Source organism: Diachasmimorpha longicaudata, chromosome 13 (genome assembly GCF_034640455.1).
Source record: "Diachasmimorpha longicaudata isolate KC_UGA_2023 chromosome 13, iyDiaLong2, whole genome shotgun sequence".
NCBI lineage: Eukaryota > Metazoa > Arthropoda > Insecta > Hymenoptera > Braconidae > Diachasmimorpha > Diachasmimorpha longicaudata.
The window spans coordinates 6,893,959-6,917,429 of NC_087237.1; the positions used below are offsets into that span (position 1 = coordinate 6,893,959).

The following is a 23,471-nucleotide window of genomic DNA, read 5'->3' on the forward strand; positions in this document are numbered from 1 at the left end:
TGCATATTGGTTGTGTGGGGAGTTGAAAATGATCGTCCCTTTGTCGAAAAAATACACACGTTCAAAGTGTACATGGACATTGACTCAACTTATTTTTGGGGTGACATCTTTTAGCAAATCGTTCTGAGCAACAAAAAAAAACGGAAATTACTAAAGCCTATGGATAAAATAAATAGCAATACTCATTATAACATATTTACTTTTCTCTTATATACTCCTTAGTGTAGACATTTATACGTTATGGCAGCATATTATATGACATCATACATTATAGGTGAGGTGAATGATAGATTTTCTCAAATCCCCTTTTTTCTAGTCTATTCCAATACATATGATTTGTATGCTTTCGGTTATTTATCTCGCTTATTTTCACATTCACGTTTATACTCATATGCTAAGTTTCTTTTAATGTGACCGTAGACCACTGCCTCTTTAACATTTTAATCCTTCCGTGTCCTGCACTCCCGCCAAATTGCGGATATTTCACCTTCTCTCTTTATTCTCATTAACCTTCTCCTTAGCAATTAAATTAATAATTGTATGGTTCAATTTTAAGAATCAATCCACCGAGCGTTCTGGAAGTAATTTAACATTCTCCTTGTATTATTTTTAATATTAGTCTAATAACGATTAATACAACTTCAATAATTTTTTATACTTTGCAACTTAGAAAAATACTCGTATGGGTGCCCGCTACCCCGTCTCGTGACGAGTTTTCGCTATATTTTCTTTCTGTGTCAGAATTTTCTGTTATTCCATTCATTTGGGGCATCAAAATAATTGCACTGGAATCACTATTTATGGTTACAACGAAGAATAGATTATTAACAATTTTTCGAAGGCAAATAAATAGAGTGGATAATAATCTTCTTCGAATGGATTTCTATTTTCAATGTAATTATCAATTGAACAATGTATTTATAAGGTCGTTTAAAGCTAGGTTCTAATATTTTGTTTCAATAATATATTTTTTTAAATAACGGAAAGATAATTATACCATAATTAGTTAATTGCGGATCAAAATGAGCTTCAATTTATTATATGACAAATTGACTAGCATGTTGATTTTTTGTAAATTCATTCATCTTTATTAGTCACTAGCAATTAATTTTATTTACTTACGGATAAGCCGGTATATTCGGGTTAATATTGACTGAATTTTTATCAAGCGTGAACGATTATTATTTTCGATAATAGCAGTTATCTAATTCATTATCTTGACATCTTATTTTTATTGATTTTTTTTACAAATACATCTAGTGTTAATGTTTATTCATTTAATTACATCAAGTAGCACCGTTTCCCAAATTCCTATTATGCGCTGGAGATTTTCTTCATACACAAACTTTTATTTTTCAAGTTCTCGCGTCAACGGTCCGCCCATTAATTCGCACGAGACGTGGAGACGGTATTTAATAAATTCTATGAAAAACAATCAACGAAATAACGATATTAACTACATCTTGTATTGAAATTTACTATTATTTTCGTTTCATTTTTTTTATTTTTTCATTTTTCCCTCACGCGATTCTATTTACTACACATTATGACAATCGACTAATTATAAGAGCACTCGTCATCGTCTCTAAGCCCTCCATTATATTGTTTATTGATTTTTTTTTGCTATACAATACCAGGTATATGATATCCAACAGGCATTTGAGTTTTTAACGGTTTTGTTCTTCTTCATATTTCTGTCATATTGTTATGATTCCTTACCAACCACTATATTTTATTCTAAAGTTTTTTTTTATCCATCTCATCAATGCTCTGCGTAAATTTTTGACATTATATAATTTTTTTTCTACTTCTGGTTCTCTCTCGTTAGTTATTAAAAATTTTTGTCTTCATTTTTTTTTTACTTCGGAGCGATCGGTGGATCGATTTTCATATTTCCTCATCTCCGTTTTTTTAAATATGTAAATTCTTTCGTTACATTACATTAGTACTGTGTAGAAATATTACTCATAAGTGGCAGTACTTTTTTTCTTTATTTTTTTTCTCAGTGTTGTTTCTCACTTATTTTATCTTATTTCATTTTTTCTTTTCATGGAAATGCAATTTTTTTTCTAAATATCCTAATAGATATACATATGTATCTCTGCTAATGTTGGCTTGTCTCATACTTTTTAAAAATTTTATTCCCGGTCTTGCATTTAAATCACCTCATGTGCTACATGCAGTCATTGTACAATTGATTCGTATCTCACAACTTACAATGATTTCATATCATTCTAACGTTTTATTGTTATTGTTATTATTATTATTATTATTGTTATTAGTAATAGTAGTAGTAGTAGTAGTAGTAGTAGTAGTAGTAGTAGTAGTAGTATTTGTAGTCGTTTTTTCGATTATATCGATAATTCGTATTTCATTGCCACGATTATTTATTCTTTTAATCATTATTATTATGTTTTTATCGTGTCAGGAAATGACAATTTAAATTGTCGTCTCTGTCAAAGAATATTGTAAGTATATTGCATTGATTTAATTTTCTTGATTTTTTCTTTTACCATTTATTCATTATCCACAGGTTCGACCATAATACTAAGTTGATGCGATACGTGGTGCAAACTGAAAATCAATAATTTCCCATTATAGCTGTATTACTTTTAATGATTCTTTTGCAAGTTGATATAGACCAGTTTCCTTTTGGATTTCATTAAATTTGTATGACTCATACATGATCATGTTTTTCCCTTGCACATGTGATGGCAATGACGATGATAATGTGAATATGTCGCAGATACTTGATGTGATATATGAAGTTTATTAGGCAATTCTGCGCCTTAAATGATCTTTCACTCTTTCCTCTCTATGAGAATGAGTCTCTCTCATATCGGGTTTAATTATTTTCAATCTTGAATAATTTTAATCAGTAGGCCCTACTTTTTATTGCCAATTTTATTTACCCATCCATTCTCGTACTATCTTGTTTGTTAATAGTTTGTTAATATGGTGAAGCGACGAATAGTGTATAGATAAGTTTTAAAAGGTCGTGAGGGAAAACCATCAAATAAGCATTTTCCATCAATTGCTTGTAACAGGAAAAGAGCTATTTGTATTCTTGATTTACTGACTGATTTCCGCAGTGGGAATCCAAATAAATGCAATAGGCTGCCGGTGTGTTAATTATTGTCATTCATAATTGTCTGATGCCGATTCTTTTCTAGTGAACAAAATTCCAAATATAAGACAAAATTATGCTTTGTTTAGTTCCGATATGTGAGTTACTGATGAGTCTCATAATTCAAGGATTGAATAATATTATTTTATTTCAGGTCGGCATTTGCTAATTACTATATTGAATTCCATTTATCTCCTTCAAGTGGTTAAGGCTAGGAAAAAGATATCAGCAGTAGGCCTATATTAATGTGCAATTCAATTAAATTCATTCCACCTCTCTTCTATGATATGTGGGATATTCTATGCCTAATGAATATGGCATCTACTGCTATTCTTAGCCCTCAGTAAAGTATGCTCACTATATTCGACCCTGCGACTTTAATTATTTTTGTGGGACCATGCATTCACCATCAGTTTATTCATGGCTCAGTATTGCATCTAGTGAGTCTTCGACAACATTCCATAACGTCCAAATTTCATTGAAAAAAGAAAAAAAGATGAATTATCTATTGACAATAAGTTATTTTTTTCGGCAATTTTTAGATTGATGTTATTCTCAAAAGAGCTATCATTCTGTCTATATTCGCAATGAAATAATACATTGTGGCACTAATATACATATACATAAAGATCCACTTACGGCGTTACCTTCTGGGGTAAATATTTAGGACAGTTGTCCTGATAATTTTTTTGTTTTTATTCACAAAATGCGTAACATTCGGACCAAGCTTTGCGCATCCTGGTGAATTTTATGCGCATCATGCGATAAAATACCTGATTTTGGCAAATCAAACCGTTTCTAAGAGTGGACTTTTTCGGCAGGTAGTACAACAAAGTTTTATATGTATATAAAACAAAGTATGTCTCGTATATAGTGACCAATGTTTGTATTTTTTCACGCCTCATGAAATAAAGGAATTTTAAATACACAAAAATTCACAGTAATGCGAAAAATTAACGATCACCTAATCCAACAGTCATACGTTGCTAACTAACATTGTTCTCTTATTTGTCTAATTGCTGAGAATTGTACCTTTTTTTTCTCAAGCTTCAAACTTCCTCAATAAATTTCACTGACCATCACCGATATGTAATCGGAAATATTATATTTTCCAATTCATTCCCACATTAGAAAATAAGGATGGGCAATGATTTATCATAATGAATTAATAATTGTTTGTTGTGCATCTTTGAACAGTCATTATTTTAATGCTTAAGAAACACTTTGATTTCATCCAATGTTGTAATCATTCAAATTTTTAAAACATGATTGCAATCGATAAAATTCGGAGATATGTATTTGGAAGAATTTTTTTTTTTGCTGGGGCGGAGCAGGCACGTATAAAAAGCTGGATATCATGGATTTTTTTACATCAATCAATCGTAGAATTCTCAATAGTCTTTTATTCAAGCATACGATCTCATAAATTTATAAAGTTTATCATTTGCCCCTTTGAATATGGAAAAATTTATATTTACGCGACGCTGTATTTGCCAGTTGATTGGCTTTTTCTAATAAAAGCGATTTTATTCTTTTAATATATTATTGTGATGAAAAACATTTACAATATGTTCCTTATTTAGTTTAATTGTTCACGAATTTATTAGAATATTTCATTTGGTTTTTCAGTACTTATTCTTGGATTACCTCGCTTGCTTTATACTCATTTCTAATACTGCTCTCATTTTATGATTGTTTTTTTCTTTTTTTTTTTCTTTATAAATGGCGGCGTATGACAAACGTGGTCCATCGTATATTATTAAATAGAGTGTTACAAAACTCATAATATATATGGTAAGTTGAAGAACGACTCAAATCTTTGATTGAAAAATTTAATCTCCCTTTCCGAGGTAATGAAGAAATTAATTTCGTATGGCTATGATCTGATGAGCAATGGAGTAAAGAATTCTAGCGTGGTACAAAAGTTATTTGAGTTTAAAATGCGATGTCAACCTCAAAACTAGAGTCGACGGAAAAGATCATATACTTACTGTAATTTAAAAGTAAGAAATGGATTTCTAAATGAGCAAAGGGATTTGAAGTCTTGCGCAAAAAAAAGGCTTAGTGGTAGTTATATTTTATTGCCGAGAATCGCTTGAAAATGAAAATTTGATTAAACTTTCAGCAATTATAATGCTCTCCCTCTCTTTTTTCTCATTATCCTTACTGCATTTATGATTATGAGTTTTGGAATACTTAGCATACGTTAAAAATATTATGAGTTAAAGCTTGAGAAAGCCTTTCATGAAAAATCATCGGTGCAAGATCAAAATTTATGGACGAATGAGGAGGAAATTTCATATTGTCAATTATTACTAGTTATTTAATTGTTTCAATTATTTGCAATTATATACTAGCATTGTTTCGACTTATAAATGAAAAGAGGCAATAATTGGTCAATGAATTTGTTAAAATCAAGATTTTGATCTGAGGCCAAAGCTCTCTCGTAAATCGAAAACTTTGGTTAATTTTTCAAAATCTATGACATATTCATTGACATGTATTCCGTAACGAAAAAGTTATATTTATAGTTTTTTTCACAAATATGTGCGTTTATCATCGTGATACGATCAGGTTAGGACTTTTCATAAACTATCTGCAGTTCCTTTTTTTCCCTAATTGAGAGATTAATCATCTATTATTTCTCTTTTTGTGGCAGTTTTATTATGTTATCTACTCTGATCTTTTGTTTTTAATGGAATTTTGTATTGTTCGACAATGTTTTTAGCCAAGAATTCGGATAAATAGGATATTTTCATTATTCTCCCGCTAGCAGGAGCCAAATGTGGCACCAAGCAATTAGGGCCTTTAACCATATCCGAATTTTATCGTTATCTTTTCTCTCTTTCACTCGCATACTTTTATTTATTTTTTTTCTTACAACATAAAGTCAGTTTCTTTCGCCACTGTTAACATCATGATTTTAACCAGATTGACAATGTGTGTCTGGTTTTATGTCCATTTTGTTATTTCAAAACAAAAACAGGGTATTATCAAAATTTGGTAATCAAGCTACATTTTACGGCTGTGGAATATAATTTTAGATTTACGGTTTCAATACTCCTAGTTAATAATTCATGAAATGGCGGCAGTGCACATTCTCGTATATACGTTATTAATTTTTTAAAATCAACCCTTGCTCAACTGTTTATATTATTATTATTTTAAGTTGAAAAATAATTTGAAAATTGTATTACATAATGAAATCACTCGATGGTATATCATTTTGCTAATCCCTCACTATTATTTTATCAATTTCCGTCCATGTTTAAACCTGCAGAGAAAGCCCATCATCTTCATCGAAATCAATTGGAAAAATTTATTTCAATGATCATAACATTCAAGACTTTATAGTGAAAAAAGATTTAGTTAAAGTTGAACTATGACAAGTAAATAATAATAAGCCGAGTATTTGTAACCCGCACGACGCACTTCAGAAAAGATATTCACAACTTGTTTCATTACTATAATTGCCAATGGCTACAAAATAATAATAATAATACACATTGGTTGCACAATGACACTTTATCTGTTATTATGTCTTATTCTTTATCTTGTTCTTCTGCATTAAAACTAACTGTGCCAAATTTAATTCATTTAATTCATTTTTCATTTGGATTGATTTGCAAATAAATTAATTTCTTTTTTATTTCTTATTTAGAACGCATAATAATACTGGCTATTACGGTTAATGGTAAAACATTTGTTGTTCTTCTTACAATATAATATATTTATTATCATTTCGGTGATTTCACACACATATCTAACGTTAAATACTCAACGATTGTGATATTCTCAACTATTTTGTGTATTTTGTGGCGGAATATTTTTTTTCTTTGGGATATCATTCTTTCATTTGTCCCTTTATTCTTATTGTACATATTTTATATACATGTATTATAGAGATATATAATTCGTGACCATTTTATATTTTTCTCTCGATTTACCTTTCAGTATTTTATTCCCGTTATATTATTGATTGTGTAGCGGTGTTTAGCAAATTTCCAAACATTCAATAATGGTTATCAAAAAGCACATGTATGTTTTCCACCAGTTGTTTTTGTTCATTACAAAGTATCGGTCATTTCATACAACACCGTATGGTATTGTTTCATTAGTAGTACTTGCCGATTTTTAATCTCATGTTCTTGAGCCATTCTATCAACTATCGACTTGACATATTGCCTCAAAACGTTTCCTATAATTTTCATTTTCCCATCGTCTACTTACATTTTACGATGAAAAAATAGCAATAATACGAAAACTTGAAGGGCTATGTTATGTCGGAATGGAATACAATAGCTCTATTAAACTTTTTGTGAGGTCCTATGTTTTTTTTTTATGTTTAAACGCTTCTTTTTCGGTTCGTTGGATTACTTAAGACCGTTAATATTTTTTCGTTACTTTCGTTAATTTTTTCATTTCATTTTCCCGCTACGTTTTTCATTTTTGCAATCAACGATTTCACTACGTGTATATTTAATAAATTGCGTTTCGTAATGGCCAACGCTGTTAGAAATTTTTCAAGTACTCGACATATTAAACCAATTATTTCTAGTTACGCGCCTTCGAGATCATCTAGAGTGTCACGAAAGTATGGGATATCTACAGCAGGAGGTATACATATTATTTTTCGAATATATCCTCAATAATCATATAAATTGCACATATTTGAAAAAAGATCAATAATTTAATGAAATAAATTAGATTTAACTGTACAGAACGATTTCTTTTTAATGTCCAACAGCGTTGTATCTATATTTAGTAATAATGTCCCGAGAACTGCATAATTATCAAATATTTCTCGAAACTTTCGTTGCCTTTCATGTAGACTAGAATTAACGAGAAATTTTTCTCAAAATTTTACACATTCATTTACTTGCAATGAAATTTTAGAATAATGAGATTAATTTTGAAGGTTGGGGAGCATTTTAACACCGGTTTTTTACCATTCGGATGAGGCTGTGTATTGTATTACAGTATTTAGCAATTACTTCATTAAAGGAATAATTTCAAATATGTACTCTTTCCGATTATAAAAAATTATCATCAATAATCACTGACAAAGGACAAAATTTCAAAACAGTGAGAATCTTTTCAAAGTTTGAATAAACATCATGTAACACTTTTTTCCAGCAATTACATCCATTGACAGTAATAAAAAAAATAATATTAAAAAAAAATTACCGAAAAATGGTCAAACATACTTTTTAATTTTTTGAACAATTGTTTAGAAGATTGTTTTATAAAAGTATTGAAAAAATGGGAAATGGATCAATTTATATTTATTCAAATATTGGGGATTTTTCATTGAATTCTCAAATATATAAAAAACGGATAAAAAATGCTTTGTAAATTGTGAGAGTAAAGGATGAATTCGCAAAAAGCTATGAATAAGAACTTTTCAGTACATACATAAAATTATTTGAAAAATTGACAAATTTTATTACTGATTTAAAAGTTGCGTTATCATTCAAATGAAATATAGTTATTTCAGGGCTTATTAATATGCCTTCACTCTCTGTTTTGAAGGCTATTTAGTCGCCATTTTTATATCTATTATTAATGATTATGATCATTCATAATAATTATTGGTAAATATATTGAATATCAATATTGGTTATGGATTGCTTGAATTTTTTCCTAATACATATTATTGATTTTGGATCTACTCGGTTCATGACAATTCGTCGTAGCATTATGATTTATTTTTTTTAGAAATAAGGTCATCGTCACTGCCTTCGACATCAGCTTCCATTCCTCTTTCACCTTCGTCTAATTGTCTTGTATTACCTTCTTCAGTATCAATACTGCTTGTTGGTGTTATCTGTTCAATTGTCGTAGGGGTTGCCATTGTTGATGTTGATGTCGTTATTGGTATTGTCACGGATAATGTTGTTACATCACCGCTATTTTCAAAACTACTAATACCATTTCGAGTAACGTTATTTATAGGCTCAGGTGAAGCAGACTCCTCGCTGCTAGGTGAGCCTGGGGATGATACTATCACCTGTTAACAAAGTGTGCAATTTCCTTCTCTTGATATATTCAATTAATATTTTTTCCCCACGCAATTTATAATGACATTGTTGAAGATTCATTCCATATCAAAGGACTTTTTTTTTTATAATTTTTGTGAAAGCTTATAAATATAATTCTATTATCATCAATATTCCGTGGGGTTATTTGCAGCATTAAACATACTGTAGTGGCTTATTCTCAAAGTGAAAAGTTTGTTGGAATTCCGCGGTTAAAACTTGAGATTTACCGTGACTATGCTTTATAATAATATATTCAAACAGCATGCATATTTGCCAATAACTATCATAGCCATACAGATACAGTAGCAAGGATGAGATTTTTTCACACACTAGTGAGGAAATAATAATTCCTTAATTATCCGTTTGGTCTCCATTTCCTCCTATGTTCTCAATGTGTCATAGTGAAGCAATCTCGTCAATGTATCTGTGTGCAGTACAAATACCCACTGAACTATTGAAACCAATGATTCTTCAACAATGTGAAGCCTTGTAATCTTATCTATTTATATGAATGATTCGTGGTACGTGAATTGCAAATAGAAAAATAAAATGGTGTAATGTAAGTATAGACACAATTGTACTCTTTCCGTCCTGCCAATAACCTGAATATCACAAAGACAACTCATACTGCTAATTGTTTGAAGAGATAATGCAATATGATATTCATAATAACAAGAAAAAAAAAAACAACAAGGATTGTACCTGTGCGAGAAGCCTTGTCTCGGTGCTGTCAGCGATTTGGAACAGTCGGCAATTTTCGTTTGCCCTGAATAAAGTGCGACAAAAATGAAAAGAATAGTAATTAAAGGATGATAACGGATGATATGAGCTTTTTTATGGTATTATTGAGTAAATTACCACAATTGAAGCTTATGAAGAATAAATAATAAAATTAATTGTAGCTAGAGGTGAATAGCCGATTTCAACGTCAAAGGCTAGAAATCAAGAGTAATTGCGTCCAAGAGATTATTGTGAAAAGTAATGAAAGACCCAGTGCAAATATTAATATCATGGCCAAATACTTGCATATCAATTGGATCATATGATTTAATGGTAATAATGTAGAAATGTACAAATTGATGGATTTTATAATTATTCAAATTAATTTTGGAATTAAGCCAAAAAGAAATAATAAATTTAATTTTATCAATAGAGGAAAAATTATTTATTTTTTCTACTTTGACTTAATCAAAATTTCAATCTGAATATGAATAATAAAGATTTGATGGTATTTAAGGATGATTATAAAATACCTGACGCGGCTTGACCGGAGGTGATGGACGAATGGTGATACCGAATGGGTTGGGGTCTTCGGTTATGGTTGACGGAGGGGGTTGATGATGATGTGAGGGTTGCTGCTGCCAGAGCAGCCCGGCTCGCGGCAATGTGGCTTGATGAGATGGTGGCAATTGATGAGCTGACTGAGGGGATGATTGATGAGATTGTTGAAGTTGATGATTGGCCAGTCCTACTTGCGAAACTCGAGTAATTGTTGAACCGATTGAAGAAATCTTCCGAACTGTCTGTGACAAATACATAGCTGATTACTCAGGTCTTGAATTTTAACAATTAATCATGGGAAATTCCGTCGAAAACATTACCTGACTTTACCGGCCATATTTCCAATAGATATTTAAGAACAGCTATGGGCTGTTGGAAATCAAGAGGGGGGCTCGTATCTTCAGCATGTAGCATTAGGACTGGTCCAAAACAAATGGCTAAGTTTGCTGGTGACATTTTATTGCATTGAGAGATGACGAGGGCAAGGTGATCTAATAGATAGATGAGTGTACACTGAAAAGACAATATTATATTGATTCCAAATATCCTTTATAAAAATTGTAAAAAATTAATTTCATCAAAAGTCGATATATAACTTAATTCATGTAGTTTAATATAACTATTCATTTGAACTTTATTCAACATCGATTATAGGTACTCACCCTATTAACTTTAGGTAAACAATCAAGAATACTAAACATCAGTTTTGCATTTCCTTGAGGATCGTCCGGCAGACAAACTGCCAATGCGTCAACCATCATTTGGTAGAGGCACTTTGTGAAAAGCGGTTCTGGTAATTCTCGTAAATAATCCTTCAATACCCCAGTTATGACATTAATATCTGGGACATTATCAGGTGAAAGGTCGACAGATCTTGCATTGCGTTCAAATGCTTCCCGGAGAATTCGTTTTTTCGTCGCCGATCCACAGAGTCTATATAAGCCTACAAATTTTTTTTTTGTTTTTACAAAAAAAGCAAAATTAATAATGAAATAATTAATAGAACACTCCCGATTTTTCAGTATTGCCAAAGTTAATAATGAGATTCCAATAGATGCGTTTAATTAACATAATTTTACAGTTTGTAACAATATATGGGCAGTTGTTAAGTTGTCGCTGCTAAAGGATAGATCATTTTCATATGTTTTATGAATTGAAATTTACCAATTATGTCCAAGCCTCTTCTCTCCACTTCTTCTACACATCTCCACACAATTATTGGAACATTCTGTGCCCCAGCCATCGCCAATGCTGTAGAAACACCTCCAGGAACTCCACCAGTCTTACTTTCTCGACTTACCTAAATAAACAATGTTAATCTTCAAGATGGTCACTCAAGCCTAGTGCGTTCACTTCCGATGATGAGAAGATATAAACTCATTGTAATAATAATAATTCTTTTGGTTTCATTTACAAAGCACAAAAGTGCTCATTATATCAATTTATATTAGTACAAATATATAGTACAAAAATATATATGATGTAATATTTTTTCTCATATTGCCCATCGAAATCGATTGCGTTCCATCCCGAGATGAAATTGTAAGGGGTAGTTTTTTACAACTAAAACTAATATATGTATATATATATATTTGTTCATTTTCTTTGGCACGGCTAACATTAAATAAAAAACTAAAAATAAATAATTTTTACTATGAGCTGTCAATTCCAAAAAATAACTCACGAATATCTATCAAGTGGCATATGCTCATCATTCCAGTTTGATTACATTCATTTTAATTATATTCAATTGAGCTGTTATATATATAACATTCTTTTGCAATTAATAAATCCTATAATACTCACCACTGTATCGAGGTCAACACCAAAAAGTGGTGCAACTCTCGTGGCTAAAGAAATAACGGGTAATCCCCGTCGTTTGAACGTCTGATGAGCACCGGTGTATCGAAGTCTGAGATAAATGGTACCACGTGGTTCAACTTTGAGTGCCAATTGGTGAACTGGAGACTCTTTAAGAAGCGTTGCAAGGTGGACCGAACCTTTATAACATAGTTTGTGTCGATGCTGTGGATCCCAAGAATAAACAAGTAAATCAAGTTGACGATTCCCTACTAAATCAAGTTCGAATGTCTCATCCCAATCGAACATTAGGTCACCAGTGCGCACCACCGTTCGTGCTTTGTGGACTCGGTCACACTCGAGCACGCAATATAAATCTCTTGAACCGCAACTACCTGCTCAAATAGATATATTATATTATTATTATTATTATTATTATTATTATTATTATTATTATATATAATTGTTAAAATCCACTGTAGGATGTTACCTAAACTAGGCTGGCCAGATGGTGTGGAGGGCGTTGTGGCCGCCGAGGATGACGTAGTAGAACGTAATCCACGACCAGCGAGTAAATGGACCCAGAGTAAACCACTAACACCATTTGAAAAATCGCTACCAGCAGTTTCACCAAGAGAACTCAATAAGGAACTCGTTGAGCTTGGTGTCCCAACATTTGGTGGTTTCTCTATTTTATATTTGAGGAACTCTGAAAATTCAATGTTCCAACACAAGTCCAGAACGGTTAGTGTATATAAATGAAAAATTGCATTGATGAGTTTTTATCGAGTTCATATATATACAAAAATTTGTTGCCAATAATTTGTGTTGTCTTTATGATTTTACAGAATTATGTTTTTCCAATAAAAATAATAACTTTGATTGATTTTATTGAATAGTTCCTAAATGAAAAAATAACTTTTTTCAAGTTCCATTACACTTTCTATCGTATATTGTCGAAATTATCACGGTTAATCAACTACTAAAATTTATCATTACCACCGAGCTGAAGAGATTCACCTGCAGGATTAATATCTAGCAGTCTTTGATCTTGAGTTCTCGTTGGCGTTGGTGTGGGTATATTTCTAGTCTGCTCCAACTCTAATAAATTTCGGATTCTCCTCATTGAACTAGCACGCTGACTGGTTGCAACGCTTAGTGATGATTTTTGACTAGCTAATGCTGATCTAGCACTGGAAGCAACTGATGCTGGCCTCGGCCCAGGGACTGGCCGATGACCCGTTGAGCTTATTGCCGTGGAAGCACGCAAATTAGCAAGATTAACCTGTTGGGCTGATGCTGATCTTGTTGATAGGCGATCAAGAGTACTTGACAAAGGTCGGTAACCACCATAATTGCCATAATCCGCCTTATAAACAAAAGAAAAAGAATAAAATTAGATGATTAAATTCATTATTATTCTGTTTCGATCGTGGTGGAAAAAATTTCGACCCCAACTGGATATTTGTGAAGGAATGAAGTTATACTTCTCTAAATGTTTTTATCTTCAATTTAATATTCTCTATTGGCCATTTATAATTGCTACCTCTTCTCGAAATCTTACTTGATTGACAGCTGCATGAATATTTTCAGCACTGTACGTGTATCTCGGTGGTCTATTAGTCGTTGCCCTTATCTGCTCGTAAAGCGCACTGGTGCTTGGAGTGCGACTCAGCCACGCCCGATATTCGTCAGAAGTAAATACACTCGGTGAAGAAGGTATTCTTCCTGGAAATTGAACGTCATTTTAATAGCAATGGTTGAAAAAAAATGTCAAAAACAAATACATGCAAGTAGACATTGAAGTAAATACCCTAGCATCATATGCATAGTTTAAATATTTTATCATTATTTTTATTGAACAATATGAAGAAAATGATTCTAGGGATCAGGAAGCGTGGATATGATTCTCATAATTCATCTTCGCAATCATTCGAATATTCTATTCAAGAGATTGATAAAGGTAATGATCTTCATTACAAGTATTTCAATGTACCTCTGTCCCTTCTTATAGAAGGTAATTCAGGTGCTGATAATGCGCCATCGCTGTCCTCTTGATCAATAAGGCCCGACGCAACAGTACTAAGACCAGTTCGAAGACCGGGCTGTTGCGGCAATGCCCTACCACTTCTCGGAAGTGAATTTGTCCTGAGACCTTGATTTAAAAAGAAGAAAAAAAAATCAAAATACTTTGATAATTATGCTCGAATAAATATAATGAAGTGATGCAACCGGAGAGATTACTTTTATTCCACATTACTAACGAAAACAATTGCAAATTTAGGATTAATAATCCAATAAGTTTACCAGTTGAACTCTGACCAATTTGCGTTCGTGAGAGTGTGGCCAGGTGTGAGACTGCACTACTGGGTGGTGGGTCTCTCATATTCTGCCGGTAGTAATAGTAGGCCGACCTTGGGGAACTTGAACATGTTGCTTCAGTGTCCGAAGCGTAGTCAAGCGATGGACGATGTCGTCTTGTGAGAGTGCCAAATTGACTTTGACTTCTCTGAGTTGCTGATGGATTGTCTGTTTGTGCACCGTATCTACCACTGTATCTCAATGCTGAAGAACCTAAAGGTTTTAAAATGGAAATTCTCATTGATTTCTCCAACTATATATTTCTTGCATCTGATTTTTACTTTGAAATTTAGATTTTTCATAAAGTTTTGTGAGTTTTTGTAAACGTTTGCTAAGAAAATAGACAAAATTATTCCATGGTGTCATTAATCATTTCTCCGCAATGCTATATTCTAAACTTTTATTACTATAAATATGAGATTTTTATTTGTTCTCTTGAAGGGTGATCAAATTGATTAACCTGTTTTTAAACTCGATCGGAGAAGTGTGTGTCGCGCCGGAGTTGTAATGCTCGTATAATCTACCCTTGGTAAATGCTGATCTGATCCACTTCGTGGTATAATTCTTCCACTTGATGTGTGCTGAGAATAGCCATAGCCTTGCGACTGTCCTGTGAGACGTGTTCCAACTGATTGCATTCCAGTACCTGCAGACATCCGGCGGCTACCATTTGTTGGCATGACGGGACCCGTGTAGAATGAGTGAACCTACATTATGAAGATTAATTAAAATATTTGATTGTCGATAGACATGATTCGTCAAAAGTTATCTAAGGATTTGCGAGTATTTTCGATGTGATTTTAAATGGCAATAGACATACGCAGTTTTGTACATGCTATGCGGGAAATTAAATTTCATTAATTTACGCATTTAGTGCAGTTCTAACGCTAGATGTTGTTCAAAGAAATTTTCTTTGGGAATGTAAATTTTATGGAATTTCTTTTTTCCAGCGTTATTGAAAATTCTTTACTCAAGTCTTTAATGATTATTATGATATCATCATCGAAAAAACTCCTTAGCACAAAGAATGCTGCAGAGGATAAAAATGATGCAGTGAACTTAAATTATGAAATATACATAAAAAATTTCCAATGAAAATTGTTCATTCAAAACGTAAAAATATATGAGAAAGCATCTGGCTCACATAAAAAATCAGGGTGACACGCCACATAACGGTCGATTAACAATATTTATCTTGACATCATTTGTAAAGAAATATTCAATATTATAAATAACATACGGTTGAACGTGGTCTAGTTATTTTTATCAAGCATTTTTTTAATTTATTGATTTTTCTTTTTTCGTTAGTTACCTTAGTGAAATCCTGGATAATAAAAATGTAGCATTCATTGAGGACACCGGGAATTAGTTTATTACAACTCGTTATTGACGTATAAATACGAATGTATTCAGTTCAGATTAGGCTATTTGATTTTTCTATGAATTAACTGATTTGGGTGTTTCACTTACAAATATCAACAGAAAAAGTTATATAATCCCAATTACTTTGGAAGAACAAATTAATTGAAATGAATGAAATGTTTAAAAAGTTTCAGATTTTAATGATTAATTATCAATCAATCAATCAATCAATCAATCAATGTGAAATAATGGCAGAATTATGAAATACCTGTCTGTATTAGACAGAATCTTTATGTTATAACAAATCATGAAGGTGAACAAGTAACGATAAAGATTCATGAGAACTCATTGATATATTGTGGAATTATTGACACCCAAGTTTTGAATAAATTTATAGATTGGATGTCACCGTCTTGAAACACTGGGGAAAAAATGATGTTGAACGGTGCAGACAGAATTATTAAAGTGTGCTCTTTATCAACATCGTCTAGGACATCTAGTTCAAGCCAAGCCTGCGATCAATGCATGATTAAACCAATTTCAATTCTAACTATGCATGAATCGGGAGGGGAAGGGTAGAAAGAGAGAAGAGTATATTTTAAACTTTTTCTAACTATCAAGGACGAATGATGTTAATAAACATAACGTTCAATTATGTTAAGTCAGGTTAACATAAATTGACTGACGATACGAGGGTGTCCATATATTATCCATAAGATGATGTTAATATCCAGTACAATCTTTTTGAAGATTTTTTTTCGTTTCAATTATATTACCGTACTTTAATGGCAAAATATAAAAAATCTAGTTTACTCCTTTTGCCACTGAACTGTAATTAGATGATGAAATAACAATTTTTTAAATTCACTATTAGTCTACAATTTCCAAATTCAACCTTATTTCGATGAAAGATCAACTATCTCATAATAATAATTATCAATGAAAAATAGTATTGTGAATTTCACATATCCCTTGACAATGGCTATTTCACTCGAAAAATTTCACACATCGATGTATTCAATATGATGAATATTTCAACCTTTCCACCTTGGTTTTAATATTGGAGAGATATAGATAACTAGTGAGTGAAATGATTGAGTGTTCGCTTCTTTAAGTACGATTAAAATTTAATTCTGCATTGATCACGACGTGAATAATGCAAATTTTATGTTTATAAGATTGAAATAAATTTGTAAGTTTACTTACTTTCTCAGCCAAACTCTCCAATGTTTTTGGATATCCACGTTCGTATGGTTGAAAGTGTTGGGTAGACGAGGGTTTTGGCTGATTAGTGATGACGGGCGGAGGTGGAGGCTGGTATGACCATCCAACTTCCGGTCTTGAGTTGTAGTAGAGGTCGCCATTACTTGAGCCGAGATCTTGGCTTGAGCCTAAACCCGTAAGACCAAGTCGGGAGCGAGATGGAAGCATTTCTCTGCCATCACCTCTCCGTCTATTACTATCCCTTAATTAATTAGAAAAAGAGACAAATCAAAGAATTAGGAGGTTGAGAGACAGTGAAGATTTTGTTAAATGAATTTTGATAATATTAGTATATGAGGGGTTATTCTTTTACACGGAGAAAATGAAATAGTGAATATTGCTATCTTGGAATTCATACATAGGTTCCTATAATTACAGTAAACATTAAAAAAATTCCACAAATTTGAATTTATTGTCTCGACATGATAATTTTGAAGAAACAGTTTAAAAGCTACCTTATATGATTACCCGTTGCGTGATCACTTTCATCATCATTAAGTTCACGTTTGATAACAACAACTGGTGGGGCTTTGTGCTCTGTTTGTCGACTGTGTGATACCGGCTGATGAGAGCCATGTCGTGTAGACAAAAGTAATCGCCTCGGTAATGACATTAAAATAACAACATCATCCAAACTCCTGTGCGTCACGTCAACAAGATTTACTCCTAAAATTTCATCTCCTACCTGCATTAATAAATTGATAGTAAACTCATTGAAATCAGTGATAAGATCCAACCAAAAGGAAATAATAGTTGTAAAAATTTTACTTTTTTACTCGACTTTGTACTATTTTTTCTTTCAATCTTATTACATATTATGCTAATATAATAAATGGTAGATTGAAAATATTGAATATAACCTTGAGACAGCCACTGCTATATACTGCTGAGTCCAGTGCTATTCTTGATATGAATACTCCGTCATTGCGATCAACGCCATTTCCTTCTCGAATGTATAAACCCAATGTTTGACCAGGGCGCTTCATGATTTCGACAAAGTGAACTGGATCCTTGGAAGCCTGTGTTATTTGAATTATGGTAAAATTATTTTTCTGCTGGGACTGTCGACCGGAACTCTCTTAATGAGATTGTCATATCAGTAGTTCTAAAATACTGATATAATGTTATTATTCATGAACGATCAATTTTCGCTGCTGCGGCCATACGAATATATTTTACATGAATATTGATTAGTGTAAATTTATAAAATTAAGATAATTAATAATATATACCTGCAGTGCCAGAAATTTTTTGGCAGCCTCCATTACTTGTATACCCATTTGTCGGAGCTCAATGACACGTACTACCATTTCACCATGTCTCTCAACGGCTTCGAGGGCAGCGGCCGTCGAGGCGTCATGGTCGTTCTCTATAGTTTCGATCTGCTTGAAGATCTCTGTACTTATCCCACTTACCTGGGAAATTGGCATTATTTGATTAACCATTTTCTTGTAAAAAAAAAAAAAAAACAATAATAAGTTGTTTGAATGAGTAGCGACCTGGTCAAAGAACGTAATTAAAATATAAGATTTCCAATTGTCTTGTGAATGTGTAATGTTAACAGTCTCATTTCTTATATAAAAAATCAACTTTTGAACATAATGGACTAAACTATTACGTGTGAGATAGTAAATCGATAGAGAAACATAATTTTTTCTAAAAAAAAATTGATAATAATTCTTTTCGAATAATTATTTTTTCATAAAAGGTAATTGTGCCATTATCTTATATACTTTTCTGAAATCCCCTTGGATGACCATGGGAGGGGGTTCCTTTGGACGCAACTGGTTGGCAGGCGCTTGACGTCCAGGACTTGCACTTATGTCTATTACTTCTCCTCGACCCTCCTGTGAACGAAAAATACACAAAATATCGCTACATTCGTTCCTTTTAAAACATTAATTGAAATCAAATAAATGTAGCTTTCATTGTTTACACATTTGATTTTGTCCGGGAATTGCTACTACGACGCAGTTTCGACGCTTCATCGCTCTTCATATATCTTTACTAGTATATATGTACATATGTATATCTGTGGTTCTCCTACTAGTTCCAAGAAACGTGTACTTTAAGAAGTAAAAACCATTCCATGAAATTGAATCGTTAATTTGGGTAAAAAAATATGAAATCGTTGTTGGGCATTGCAGAAAATCAATAATTTACCTTTCGAGGGAAGAAGCAACCCAATGTACTCCGTTCGCACATAGTGCTAACTACCCTTCCACATTTTCTAATATGGCGGGACGCCCTAAACAGAAGAAAAACACTACTCCCACGCCTGTTTATCCAACAAATTATTCATCACTACCAAATCTCTTCAAATCTCTAATTTTTTTTCCTATCCACCCCTAGCATTAAAAGCTAAAAGGCGTTTTCTTATATACTATACATGTGTATAACCTCACACAATAACTTGAGTACAGGTACTCACTATCGACCGGCTTGTGACGTCATCTCGCACACCACGTTCTCCCTCGCTCTACCCCATCGGTTGCCAAATCGTCATATCGTATCGTCAACGACCCGGCAAACCGGCCCCGCATCTCCTACGTTAGTTTCCTCTACCTCGTGCTACACTCCCAATAAACTGACTACCCATCTAGCAGTAAGACCTCATCGATTGGATTATTAAGCCTGCCACGAGGTAGTCATTCAAAAGCAAATTTTATAAACAAACAAGGTGTATAGAGCTTTTTTTATATTAAGAAATAATTTGGCAAGGAAAATGTCACTATTTAAGCATTTTTTCTAATAATAACACTTACAGTGTGATTAGAATGGGAGAATCAAAATTGAGAAATGAAAATGAATTTTTGCAATTTAATATTCATTATCTTTACTATCCTATATTTGGAGATTACAAAGGGTGTCGATAGTGGCACATCATTTAGTTTTCTTCATCATTGGGACGTACTACTTGAGTAGTAATGGTTATTATGATGTCAGGCATTGGTGGGCAGTAGTAGAGTTGTAGTAATGGCGGTACACGCAAGCGTACGCATCTAGTAATTTTACGGGGGGGGGGGGTGTCGGAGAGGATAAATGACTGTGATGTTTGCGCATGAGTAGAGTACAGAGCTAACACTGAGGTAGTCTTTAAAGAAAGAGAGCATAGAGGGTTTGTGTAGGATTCATGAATATATGAATGATTTTCTAATAGCTGATGGGTTTCTATGGAAGATTGAATAATGACATTCAGAATAATAATGATATAATTCCGTTTAAATATTGTGACAATTCATGAAAAAAGGTAAGTTGATGGCATGGTTAGGCCATGTGAATTGTCTCAAAATTTTTGTAATCATACATCGATAGTTAATGTGTTAGTATTGTTTAAAGACTCAATTATCGTATTATTAATTGCTATTTCATACAAGCTTAAGGAGCTATACATTCATTCAATTATTATTTAATAATGCATTTAGCCGATGCAGACTTAAGTTGTTGTTGTTATTATTTTTTAGCCTAGTAACAGCTATTCAAGTTTGATATTCCGAGAATACCCTGAAAAAACGTGTCATGGAATGATTTGTTATTGATACAATTTTTTGTCAGACCTAAAGAGATCCAGGGAATGTTTTTTACGACTTTTGTTTCATTTGTCATTTGTTATTCCACTTTATAATACTCTTTTGACATTACTATCTGAGTAATCTGTTTGGAAAAAATGAAATGATGCAAAAAATGTTCCTAATCCAATCGGAAGAAGAAAAAAAAAGAGGTTTTGTCTCATTTGGGTTAAACAGATGGTTAAAACTATAAATTAAAATGAAGGATTAGTTACTTTTCTTCGGCCACAGCAGAGCATGATTGTCGGGCTGTCGGTGTGACGCTGAGTTTGATGACAGACGTAGCTCAGCCGGCCACCCCTTTCTCCCTGCAGTTGCACAACGCGCACCTGCAGCTGGCCCTGCTCCGTTTGTCCTTGACCGACACCAACTCGACCACCGTACTTGATGCGCACGTGTTTTCGCCACTGCATTAGTTCGGTCCGTCATGCCCACTACCTTCAATAAATTAATCATCAATCACCAAAGAGCCACCGACAAATCATTGATTAACACCGACAAGAAGGCTTGAAACTATGTTCTAATCCAGGTAATGATCTGGATGTGATGTGATAGGGTTGACTTAATTGGAATAGTGTGCTGATGAGCAATGAATACAAATTAAACTTGTTTAGGTTAGGATTAAGAATTTTTGTTTAAAATTGAAACCACGTCTCCTTCATTGTTGTTCTATTTGTAGTTCTACCTTCTAAAAAACATCTCTCTTGGAAAAGGCCATCAGGTCCTCGCACGCAGTCTTACACAAATTCTATGTATTCATGCTTCAGTGCTGTTAAAATTGTCCCACTGGGCTGTAACAAATTATAATGAAGATTATGAAATGACTATGAATATGAGACCTTTTGTATAATATACATTGAAATGAAAGTATTATTTTTAAAAGGCTGGCCAACTGATTGCAAAAGTTGCAATGATTTTTTACTTGTAATATTTATTTTTAATTTTTTATTTTTCACCTGAAATAATTTGATAAAATCATGTTGATGCAAGGGAATTTTTCCAAATGTCTTTGCCAACTTGGAAAAGGTTATTAACAAGAGTTTATAGGATGGTGGGGAATAGTGCACGACCGAGACACCAAAGGAGGCTTTCACGATACCGTGGTGGCGTGCACGCCAATGTCCCGGACCAGGCGACGGATCGATAAACCCTTTTTTTTTCTTCCCTCCTTTTTCTTCTTTCTCAAAGTTTGACAAGTACGAGGGGCATTATTATAGTTCCCTTGTATTATTACGAGGAAATTTTTTAGCTTCAAAGATTCTTCAAAACAAGATGTCTCGTACTTAATTAACAGTTTAGAAAAGGAAAAAAATGTAATTGCCTCCATAAGGGAAATATAGATTATATGTGGTTTTTGAAATATGCTATTCGTTGTGTATATATCAAGGGAATTTTTACATTAAAAAGAGGAGAGTTGATGAGTAAAGGTAAAAAAAAAAAAAAATAGAAAAGAAAAGAGATGATGAGGATGTGCGTCGTATGAAGGAGGGTACAGAGGAAGGGTGGACGGCGTCGAAGATAAGAGGTGCTCCAGTAGCTTTGGAGTGCCCTACCCAATCTCCTTTGCTGTGCCTTGTAAAGAAATTTGAATTTTCTTTCTTCTTTTGATGATAAAAAGAAGTGAAATATAGAGGCAATAGAAAAATATCGTGAATATGAAATAAAACTTGCATAATTATCAATGTAATAGTTAAAGTTTATGGGAAATTGTATTGTTAATTGGGACATACCAGAAAAAAGGGATGAGGGCGAAGAATTTGGACTTTCTTCTGCTTCCTTCTATGAAACGTGTTTCCCACTCTATCGATTGGTTTGAATTCTTTCTACACCTTGGGCGACACAAAGAAATTATGTAGGAGGATTTATTCACTTGTGATTATAGGAAATTTGATGATTATCACTGAATAACACAGTTCCGCTAGCAGATTCAATTTCTTTTGCTTCTTGAGAAAAAAGCATTTAGTAATTTTGTAATAGTCAAGAGTGAGCGAAAGGCGCGCGACGTATATCCCGCAGCTACCCCGACGTCGACGAGGGCGGACATGTTTGACGGGAAATGAATGCGCAGGTCCAAGAATAGATGGAGGGTGTACAGGGTTTATAAGGAGGTGATAGTGACGGTATAGTATAGTATGATAATGAACTGTAGAAGGAAAAAATTATTATATTTTTCATGTTTATTGTACTGTCAAATAATTTCTATTGTACACTTTAAACCTGCCTAGATTTTATTTGCGTTGATTTTATTATTAATATTTGACAGCTAAATGACTATGTAATGATTATTATATTTATCAAGGCGACTTTGTTTGGAATGATTTAGTTTTTTAATAATTTTGATATGAAACCCTATGTAATTTTTGTGCGGAAAAAGAATCAATGACAAATGTATTGTATGTGAGAGTAATTGGGACAAATGGGGCAATATTGTATTTACGCATTATTGGTTATGCTGAAGGGGTAAAATCTAGTAACTATATTTCAAATATTGCGCCGAGGAAAATGACCGAAAAAGTCACCAGCCGTGAGAAGGGTGGGGGAGCGCTAGTGAGTTTCACGCGCAGCTCTCTCGCGCAACTACTGGTACTGGGCAGGCGCGCGCCCACAGGCGTGAGTGAGCTGCGCGCTACGTGGTTTCAGTATGCCCTGAGATGGCGGCTGCACGTG

At 33.1% G+C, this 23,471-nt stretch overlaps 1 protein-coding gene across 5 annotated transcripts; it reads right to left on the minus strand.

Annotated features, from left to right (window-relative positions):
* Positions 1–181: 181 nt before the first annotated feature.
* Positions 182–22,838, minus strand: LOC135168562 (rho GTPase-activating protein 100F). 5 transcript variants are annotated; one of them, XM_064132874.1, is made up of 20 exons: positions 22,535–22,838; positions 21,490–21,595; positions 21,020–21,242; positions 18,969–19,082; positions 18,468–18,650; positions 18,096–18,254; positions 17,691–17,920; positions 17,179–17,437; positions 15,071–15,317; positions 14,557–14,814; positions 14,246–14,404; positions 13,814–13,977; positions 13,249–13,618; positions 12,740–12,958; positions 12,256–12,644; positions 11,614–11,749; positions 11,112–11,392; positions 10,770–10,962; positions 10,422–10,687; positions 182–9,137 (listed from the first exon to the last, which is right to left on the minus strand). In XM_064132874.1, exons 3-20 carry the CDS (start codon positions 21,215–21,217, stop codon positions 8,826–8,828), a joined length of 4,137 nt encoding a protein of 1,378 aa, XP_063988944.1. In that variant the 5' UTR covers positions 21,218–21,242; positions 21,490–21,595; positions 22,535–22,838; the 3' UTR covers positions 182–8,825. The 5 variants fall into 5 exon arrangements, with proteins under 5 accessions (XP_063988944.1, XP_063988945.1, XP_063988943.1 ...); XM_064132875.1 differs by having other exon boundaries at positions 13,270–13,618; positions 14,557–14,823; XM_064132873.1 differs by having other exon boundaries at positions 14,557–14,823.
* Between the last annotated feature and the right edge of the window lie 633 nt (positions 22,839–23,471).